We start from the raw sequence: 10,572 nt of genomic DNA, 5'->3' as shown, positions 1-10,572 counted from the left end.
GTTGGATGTTTGAATCTTTAATAAAAGAAAAAAAAGGTAGCAACTAACAATATTGGTATTATAAGGGTTAAGAGACAACTTCAATTGAAAATAGAAATAAGGGTCTGCGAAAGAGAGACTACACGTGATTAGAACGGGAAATCGCCGTGTGTTCACATCGGCGGAAATTGGACAATCTGTGATATCGCGATATCAAAGTGTCTGCTGAGTATGTCCGCTCGCTTCAGGTTGGTTAAATCTTTGGTTCAAAGGGCATTTTGCTGCTCTAGTATAGTAGTACGGTAGGCTCCGGCGGCCGGCCTCGCTCAGCTCAGCTCCCGATCTTGCTCTTGCTAGTGTACAACCGGGCGAGCTAGGAACAGCAAAAGATAAGCTGCCAAAGGCAAGGGCAAAGTGATAAGTTACGCAAATTTTAACCTGAACAGGTGGGGTTACATTGCGTGTAATCTGAAGTTATACCGGCTATTGTTATTATTGTGCCTGACCTGCTGTATTGATTATTTTCAGATGAAATAATTGCATATTGACGTCGTCATGTCTTCGTATTATTCGGGGATACGCTTATCAAAACTCACTGCAGAGTTGATATCGGCAGGCCTTAACCTTAGGATTGGGACGTCTTCCATCTCCAGATGCTGCAACACGGCGGGTTGTGTCATCTATGCTCAACGTCGACTTCATAATCACAGTTATGCACCTCACACAAAATATGCAGCTCTTTCAACATGTCACCCGAGGCCGAGTGGATCCCATAGACTTGCAAGATTTAAATCTAATCAGGGATGGAATAATCCTAACACTACATGTAATATGATTAACCTTGTGAGGAACATGTCTTCTGATAGTGATATTCTTCCTGATCCTTCCAATCTTATTTTTCGGCAGGTGAGTATTTCAAACATTTACGACTGAATGGCATCATTAGGCCTAACTTTATCATTAATGGAAAAAGAAAAGATTAGAGTCTGATGTACATGTAGTCTATTAAATTAATGTTATTTTCTTTGCAATAGTCTAACAACATTGGCCTGTTTTCTCAACATTTTGTAAAAAAAACCCAAAAAACTTAAATTATTGCAACCCTGTTTCAGAATCAGATCCCAATATGATTAGAGTTAATATTTATTTATAATTATAGTAATACGGTATCTATGATGATGTGCAAATTTATTTGCCTGTAGTTTCTAGATTTGATATTTGCAATTGATTTCAAATAACATTTATTAGCAACATACACATAACTGTTGTATAGAAATTCTTGAATAATTGTAAAAATAAAAATATTGTAAATTATTTTTGAAAAATATTGGTAAAACAACTGGTGGATCCAGGGCGGGGGGCACAGTTGGCCTGTGCCCCCCCCCCCTTTGAAAGTGAAACCTTTTTCTTGCTTGTCGAATTTTTTTTGGATGAAATATCCTTAATTTTGGTTAAAACCCTTTTTCTTTGCTTGTCAATTTTTTCTCGGAAAAATGGGCCCCCCCCCCTTTGGAAAATCCTTAAATAAATGGGTCAAGATTTGTGTGCTCTCCCGTTTCCTTGTAAGACTCCTGTGTTATTTCAGTGATTTCAAAAGCTAACATTTTAACCCTAATCTATTGGTGTATTAAGATTTCAAGATCAACATTTTCTGCCAAGTTAGATGTTTCTGGCATAATTTAATCTCAAAACCAATTAATCAAAACTCAACTTTATCTTTGACTTTATTTATTTTTTCTTTAACTCTGTTCAGCTTTTTGACTACCAGTCCTACACATACACATATCTACTTGGAGACAAGGATACTAAGGATGCAATTCTTATTGACCCTGTCATTGAACTTGTCAAGAGAGACTTGCACCTTGTAGAAGATCTTGGGCTTAATCTTATTTATGCAAGTAAGTACATGTACCTTATCAGCTTTCAGTTTGTTCAAAGTTTGTATTTGAAAATTTTGAAGTATGAATATTTGCCACTAAACTGTTTAAACAAGTTTATAAAGTGCAAACAGACAGATATGAAGTCCGTGGAAGGGAAATCTCAAGATACTTTTTTACTCTTTTTATTAATGTGTTATAAAATGATAACCAGTAAATAATTTTTTGAATTGAGAAATATGAGGAATGCTTTTGTTTGTATTAGAATTTAGAATGCACAGTACCAGACTGCAATTGATCTATCAAGATCATGTATCAGTATTTTCTCAATATTTCTTCAAGAAAATATTGGTAATTAGAAAATTAAGTTTTTCCTCAAACTTTTACTGATCCCTTACATGTATCTCACTTGTATCTTCCCTAGTTCGGTCTCGATCTCTTTTTGTATTTCACATGGGGAACTGTTTAGGTCTCACTACATGTAGATATACATTTGACATGGTGACATGACATGTGCTCCTGCGACATCTGCTTGGGTCTTAATATCTCAAGAGGGCATAGGATTAGAGTTAGGATTGTAAGTTTTGGTCCAGAATAATGTAAATATAGGGATGGTTTATTTAGTTTTGGAGGTTTAGTTTTATGTTTCAATTTTGCTTAAGATGCAGATTCTCCATCAAAGCAATTGTCACTGGAGCAAATGTAATGGAACTGACATTATGCTACATGTTTTCAATTGGAATAACACAATAAATCATCCACCCACCTCCCGTCCCCCTTTCCTGTTCAAGTTGTTTGCTTCTTGAATCTACATCAGTGGTATCACCTCTCTTATTTAATGCTACATCACTTCCCCTGAATCGTAACCTTCCATCATTCTACAACTTTCTCTATTCTCCTTTAAAAAGATGTTGTTTGTCTAGATCTCTCATGGAAATTATGTGATAGCACATTTCAATTTTCCACATTTTTATACATTCCTCAGTTAACACCCACTGCCATGCTGATCACATAACTGGAACAGGTTTGATCAAAGAGAAGATACCAGGCTGTAAAAGCATTATCAGTCAGAAGAGTGGGGCCAAGGCTGACCTCTACATTGATGAGGGTGATCAGATCAAGTTTGGAAATTTGGTGAGTAACCATTAAACTGCATCTATACTTTGAGCAGTAAAACCCAAAAGAATGTTTTACTCTCAATTGTTATATGTCCTAGCATTGATAAGGGAACTCCAATGAATGGTGCATTGAATCATGTTAATAAAATAAGTAATGGCAAACAATCAGAAGAGTTTGTAAATGCAGGGGCCAGAGAAAAATGATCAACCATTGAGGAAGGAAAGGCTGACTTTTCTCCCCCAAAATTCTAACAAGCCAAAACAAAGGGGAAACAATGGGTTGCAGGGGCTTAAGCTTGGGCCTTCTGTTTTTTATTTGACGTGTCTTCAAGGAGCAGGGGGCGAGGACCCATTCCCTTGATCTGCCAGTCTGGTAAATAGTTGATGCCAATTTTTTTTAAAATTATAGCCCACTTTGAAGAAATTGGAAATGTAGATTATAAAATTGTGGTTATTTTATTTTTAGAATTGACTGCATGATCATGCCTGTAGGCTATAACATGTAGGCCAACTATTTTATGGCTTATTGCGTAAATTTCTAGCATCTAACCAACCCCTACCCCACCTGAAAAATGTTAATGAAAACAAATTGGGAATTGTTAAGGATATGTAAACAATCGTTGAATATTCTGTACTTGCATGCAGAAGTCTTTTTGTGAACAGTTATACATAACATGTACTGCATAAATTGTGTCTGATTTGATTAGTCCTGAAATGTGATTGACAGGGACTAAAATAAATCTTAGGGACCTTTTAGGAATTATTTACTTTTCATTCATTTCTGCTGAGCTCAGCATTACATGTAGATTGATCAAAAGACAGTTGTACATAGACGAATACAGTGTCCCAGAAAAAAAAACTCTGAATTTATCAGTGTTAGATCATAAGTTAGTCACAAATTTTATTCTTGATAAATGTCACTTGGTAAATCTTGGATCCCCATCTTTAATTTAACACATTTTTCTTATGCATATTTCACCCATGGGTAAAAAAAAGAAAAGATTGAAGAAAGGGTACCAAGTATTTTCTTATGGTGCGCAGAATATAAATTTTAAAAAGAAAATTATATTTTGATGAAGTTCATTTTCTGCCCTTTATTGACACATAGATCAAGAAAAAATAACAAAGGAATGCTTAGGAGCAAACAGAATATTCAGTGACCACTCAATTTTGACCACACCACTCCTGCCATGTGTCACATCGTTTACAGGATGCCAGGCAATTTATGGAAATGCAAACCTGATTTCAAACAAACATTTCAAACAGGTGCCATAATATTGGTCAGGAAATGAATTTAAAAAATTGTCATTTGTGTTTTTTATTTGAAACCCAGATGCTTTTTTTCCAATCAACTTTTTGATACACTTTCTTCATATTTCTTGCTTATATCTATCATAAGTTATGAAATTTAAGATGAGTCTCTCAAAGCTTTTATCAACATACTTCATTTGTTGAAATTGTAGTTTGGAGCAAGATCTGACAAGGCATCAATAATTCTTGGTCTCATTTTTTACTCTGACACACTTTATGGAAAGAAGTCAAAAGTCAATATTTGAATAAATACATGTAGATCACTTTTATCTCCCTATGCTATTTGCAACATGTGGATACGTGCTGCATGACATGGTTTTGGGAGTTGAACTTGAATTCATTACATTGTTCAGTTATTTTTTTTTCTAAATGAACAAAAAAGCTTATCAATTGGTATTGATTCATAAACAAACAAATCTGTGCATAAAATTTTACCATGCTAACATATCCAAATAAAATGTGCCTCTTAAATACATAGAATGATTAGCAAATTTGTAAATGTTTAGAAGTCCTATTGGTTTTATAGAACCTCTGATCATGTTAAAAATTTAATGGCCCTTTTATAATAGCAGTGTGAAATGGTCATACCAAGTCTTCCAAGGTACATAAAGGAGAAAGCACACTTACTGTATTGAAAAAGAGACCTATCATACTTATGTGTTTCACAGAGGCCTACCATACATTTAGGCTACCTGAAGAAAAACATTACTCTTATTTCAATAACACAGTTTTTATTATTCTGTTAAAAATAACTAAGAGTTAAAGGTCAAATTAAAAACTATCAAAGTTCAGTTCCTCTGATATTGTTTACTTTCACAAATTGTATTCATCTTGACCTCAAATGTTTAGTTTGTTCGCTGGAATCAGGGGTGTGAGAGATTTATTCAGATTTATTTTGCTTTGATTTTCAGCTTAATTTCAGCTTTTTGGGGGCTTTCCTCTGTACAAAAAGAATGGGAGCTCTTTCTATTTCAGACTTTTTCACCACTACTCAGCTTTTTTCAGATCTTTTTATTTGTGACCACTCACACACCTGGCTGGAATTGTTCTCAACCCCCAAATTTCATATTTTCCCCAATACTCAAAGTTTAGCTCGTCTCCTTAGCTCAAGATATATGTACATATTAAAAAAAATACTTAACACAAAATGTTGAACTCACAAAACTTAGGAAGCAGTATCTTTTGAGATAATGGAGCAAAAATAAACTTTTGTGTACAAAACATTGAAAGTTTTATACAGAAGACGTGCCATTTTGATTCATCATTGGCAAGTTGAAGGTCACTGTGGAAACTAAATAAAGATTCAGCAAACTTTCCCACTTTCATAACCAACTCTGATGGATTTGTTTTCTAAAATGCTCTATAAATATATTCTCTCTTTTAATTTAAGTGGATAGGGTTCCCTAGGGTTTCTTTTTCCTAAGAGTAATGACATGGAAAGATATATTTAAAAGGAAATAAAAGCAACATGCGAAAAATAGTTTATACTTCATACCATTCTGTTTTCCAGGCTCTAGATGTGCGTTCTACCCCTGGCCATACGTCTGGGTGTGTCACCTATGTTTTGCGCAATGAGACTGGAACCCCTGTAATGGCTTTTACTGGAGATGCCATCCTCATCAGAGGATGTGGCAGGACAGATTTCCAGGAAGGTAAACTGAACTTTACAATATAATATATCACTTGAAAGATGTAGAGCCATTTTCCAGTCAGTCTTGAAGCAAAAGACTTATTTTAACTAATTACAGGTCCGAGGTGCTGATGCCAGCTGTTTTTCAAATAATGATTTTCAAGAATTTTTAAACCTCCACCCACTGGTTGCCAGAGCCATTACATTTTGAGGTTGTTCATCCAGGTTTTGTTCGCATTGTGCTGTGCCCCAAAATGCCCTTGCGTTTTCCAAAATCATGTGAATGCTGACAAGTTGGTTTGTACTTCCCCAAGCAATGTACATATTCCCAGATATCATGTGAATGGAGTCCTGGAATTTTTATTTGTTGTTGTGAAATATTTGTAAAATTGTCTTTTCTTGATCGCATATAGGTGATTCTGGGACACTCTATGACTCTGTTCATGGAAAGATTCTTTCATTACCCCTGTCAACAAGATTGATGCCAGCCCATGACTACACAGGTATGCATGTTGCATGACACAATTTTAAGTACCATTCACTTTATGATTAATGTATTATTAATGATCTGCTGATTGACAGATTGGTATCTTTTGAGTACATACATTTTCCCTCACTACTGCCAGTACCCACAACCATCATCTGATCTAATATCCTGTTCCTGATACACACTATCTTATGAATTAAAGTTACATTTATTGTTTACTTAAATTGTTACTGTTTTTAGAATTGTTATTGTGAGTTATAACTATTATTGTTAATTTAAATTACTATTGTAAATCTGAATTGTTATCGTAAATAAAAGTTATTGTAAAATTGAATTGGTATTGTCATGGTAATTGAAATTATCTTCATGGCAATTTAGCTTTCGTGGCTGCAAAAGATTTTTGTATACTGTTAGAACTATATTATGACTTGCTTTAAAGATATTGTCAATTTCATATTATTTGCAGGACAGACAATGACAACGGTGAAAGAAGAATTGCTGTTTAATCCGAGATTAACCAAGACGAAAGAAGAGTTCATTAAAATCATGCATGAGCTTAACCTCCCCTACCCAAAAGCAATAGGTGAGTATTCCAACCTGTACTTTCTATTTAGTGGATTTGTTTGATGATTTCATTTTGCTTGAACAATAATGGTTTATGAGAAAAAAATATATAGTATATATACTGAATGAGTCAGAATAAACTTTACAACTTAATAATCGCTAATTTAATTTTAAGAAAATGAACACAAAAAACACTCTATTCCTGAAAGAGTATCCTCTCCCAAATAAAATGATACCATATTATGCGGTATTAGTCAAGGCATAAATAATGAGGAGGTATTGTTTGTTTTGGGGTAAAATTTGATTTGTTTCATAGTAAAGCATGGCTACAATAGATGAATCCAGATATTGATAAAGACTCATGATTCTGAGTCATATTGAGCCTTTGTTCTTGTATGTTGTCCTATCTTTTCATTTTCCATCTGACTCTTCATATTTAGTGTAATCAGAGAGAACATGGAGCATCACTTCAAAGAACTGCTGATTAGATGCCATTTAATGAAAATAAGTTTCAATATTTACTAGGTTAATAATATACATGATTCTCTCTGTATTTTCACTTCTCAGACAAAGCACTTCCTGCCAACTTGGTCTGTGGAATCGTTGGGGAGGGATATGACATGTGAGAAGATGGAGACATGTCAGGTCAAACTTTGTATCCATCCATATTGAAGACAAAGATGACTTCTAAAAAGATCAATGGTTTTTAGATTAAATTGGGATCAAAGATGTAAGAATCAATGTGCAAGGCGATATATAAAATATACAAACATGTTTCTGAAAAAGAAGTAGGATCCGACTCTCTTCTGCTACTTCATACATCAATACACATTTATATGATGTAAAAAGTATATGTGACTGTATTTCTTGCATTTACCATCCAAGTGCTTCCTTATTTACAGTATTCTGTATTTTTTGGAAGTTTAGATGATCATCGTAATTGATACTTTTATCAAAATTGAAATTGGGAGAATTTTTAAAGTAATTGATGCTCCTCTCTATCCACTTAATTCCTTCTTTGTTTTAATAATCATAATTTAGACTTGAGTTCTATGATTAAAGAAAGGAGCCAGGTTTATGAGTGATGTTGAAATAAACAGACTTTGAAATCTCATTGTAGGAATCAAGAATACATGAATGTCAACTTCATGCCTGGACTTAAGATGGGGTAATTGGAATGATATTATGATAAGTTCAGTTTAAGCTCGGATGGTTTGATAAATGGCTATCTATCTGAAAGTCACATCTTATAAAGCTTATTACCCTTTTCCCCCTTCGTTTGTGAAAAGTAATCCACCTTTTGATCTGATAACATTTTCTTTTTGCCTGCCAGCTAATAATAAACAAAATGCCCTAATTTGTTTCTTAATTTTTTTTTTCTTTTGTGAAAGAAATTTTTTAAAGTCACCCCTCTGACAAAAACCTTGAATTGCCCATAAAACTTACATTACAGTGAGGAGGAAAAGTAATGGTTGTGATTTGTGAACTTATGTGCCATCTTTTTGTCTTAAAATGATCCTTGATATATAAGTGACATGTATATGTAGTGTGTCGCTCAATATTATCACGTAATCCATCAGTCAATATTCAATTACGTGCCATTGTGATGCAACATTAAATAAGTTGAATTCTCAGATCATGTATATAATGAAGTTTATCTGTACGTGCAGAGTACAAAGAGATCAAAGGTAGGAATAACAAACAAACAGAAAAAAACCTGACAGGGAAAAAACACAAATATGAAACCTGTTTTCCTTGCACATTGTGGATAATATGTTCTTATCCTGTTTTTGTGTATATATATATATATATATATATATATATATATATCCATAGATGTGAAGATGCCGATGACCGTGCAAAGTGCTCAATGCTATAAAGCATAGCATATATTCATACCTTTAAACGTCTGCTACCGGCGGTTTCACGCCCGGACTTGAGGCGATCCTCAGGCAGACTGACGTTATTGGCTATTTGTGTGGTGCGGCGGGTCAATTTGACGCTTCGGTGGTTTCCGGTTTGATCTCGTTCGGTGTCTGCACTCAGAAATCATTTCTAAGTGCAGACACCAAACGAGACCAAACCGGAAACCACTGAAGCGTCAAATTTTTTCTAAGTGCAGACACCGAACGAGACCAAACCGGAAACCACCGAAGCGTCAAATTGACCCGCCGCACCACACAAATAGCCAATAACGTCAGTCTGCCTGAGGATCGCCTCAAGTCCGGGCATGAAACCGCCGGTAGCAGACGTTTAAAGGTATGAGTATATATATATATATAGTTCCTGTATATTTTTGTCTGAGTCTTTACAATTAGATAGTGCATTCTCAATTTTATGTTCACATTTCCGCAACTCTTCAATTTTTCAGTTATTTTTCATTTTCACAATCTGATTTATTTATCAATTTTAATTATTTTTCATCTATCAACTTTATTAGGGAGGAAAGGGAGTATGTATGATACTCAGTCTTTTTACAGATCTACTGGCAGATATTTAAAATATATAAGCATCAGTTGTATGTTGTATGATAAAGTAATTAATTTTGTGATAAAATGTGAATGTTTTGCAGAAATCTTTAAAATATTTTTGTGAAGAACTTTGTACATTTCATAACTGATTGCTGCCCTCTGGAAGGAGGATAATCTAAAGTCACTTCACCTTAGTCGAGTTACTGTATGTGCCATATAAGCATTCATGGTTTGTGATATGAAAATTAACCAATCTATTTTTGTATGGTTTATTTCCAATTCGTCTAATGCCAGTTTGTCCATTTGCCATTTGGTCTACTATCATTTGGTCTACCATCAGTTTGTCCACTCACCACATGGTCTTCTTTCATTCAGTGTAATGCCATTCTGTCTAATAACCAGTTGGTCCAATAGCAATTTAGTCCATATACCATTTGGTCTAATTAAACTAACGTGTAAATCGTGCAAAATGAATGAAAAGAAAATGGGTATTAGACCAACTGGTTATTAGACAAAATGGTAATAGACGATCTGATGATTAGACAAAGTGATGAATGGACCAAATGGTTGTAAGACTAAATGTCAATGGATGGAATGGCATTAGACTAAATGAATGTAGACACTTTTTTATTTCCTTGTTCCATGTTTACTGTATCATGCTCTAAAAATATTTCTGTATTCTGTCATGATAATACTGGCCTGTTACATAGTATATTGTATTACAATCAATTGTTCACATCAGTGATACCAAGTGCCATTATGGGTAAATGCCTTTTTGTCTATGTAAACATACATGCACAACAGTATGATGAAGTGTATGAAGAGTCTGTAGAATAATGAACCACATGCAACAGTAAATTCATTTGTACCATTATTTGTGATATTACTGCACTTTTTCCAGGCCAAAACAAGATTTAGTTTTAGGACCATTCTGGATATAAGATGTTAATTAGAGTTCACCAATCATTTGTGGATGTTGCACAATTTCTGAAACATTTCCCATACAATACATGGACTTAAAGGTATTGTTCAACTTTGTGAGCAGCCGATTTAAAAAATTCTCAAACCAAGATGAAACATGTGTACAAGTGCATGTATTAGAACTAATAAACCCTGAAAACAACCATTATTGAGA

General features: G+C 34.3%; 1 protein-coding gene across 1 annotated transcript; it reads left to right on the top strand.

Moving 5' to 3' along the window:
- Positions 1-315: 315 nt before the first annotated feature.
- Positions 316-8,778, top strand: LOC121411009 (persulfide dioxygenase ETHE1, mitochondrial-like). Its single transcript, XM_041603467.1, has 7 exons — positions 316-885; positions 1,733-1,877; positions 2,842-2,990; positions 5,796-5,937; positions 6,329-6,418; positions 6,869-6,985; positions 7,534-8,778. Exons 1-7 carry the CDS (start codon positions 535-537, stop codon positions 7,590-7,592), a joined length of 1,053 nt encoding a protein of 350 aa, XP_041459401.1. The 5' UTR covers positions 316-534; the 3' UTR covers positions 7,593-8,778.
- The last annotated feature ends 1,794 nt before the right edge of the window (positions 8,779-10,572 follow it).

This window comes from Lytechinus variegatus, chromosome 3 (genome assembly GCF_018143015.1).
Source record: "Lytechinus variegatus isolate NC3 chromosome 3, Lvar_3.0, whole genome shotgun sequence".
Lineage (NCBI taxonomy): Eukaryota > Metazoa > Echinodermata > Echinoidea > Temnopleuroida > Toxopneustidae > Lytechinus > Lytechinus variegatus.
This window is presented reverse-complemented; position numbering and strand designations above follow the sequence as displayed.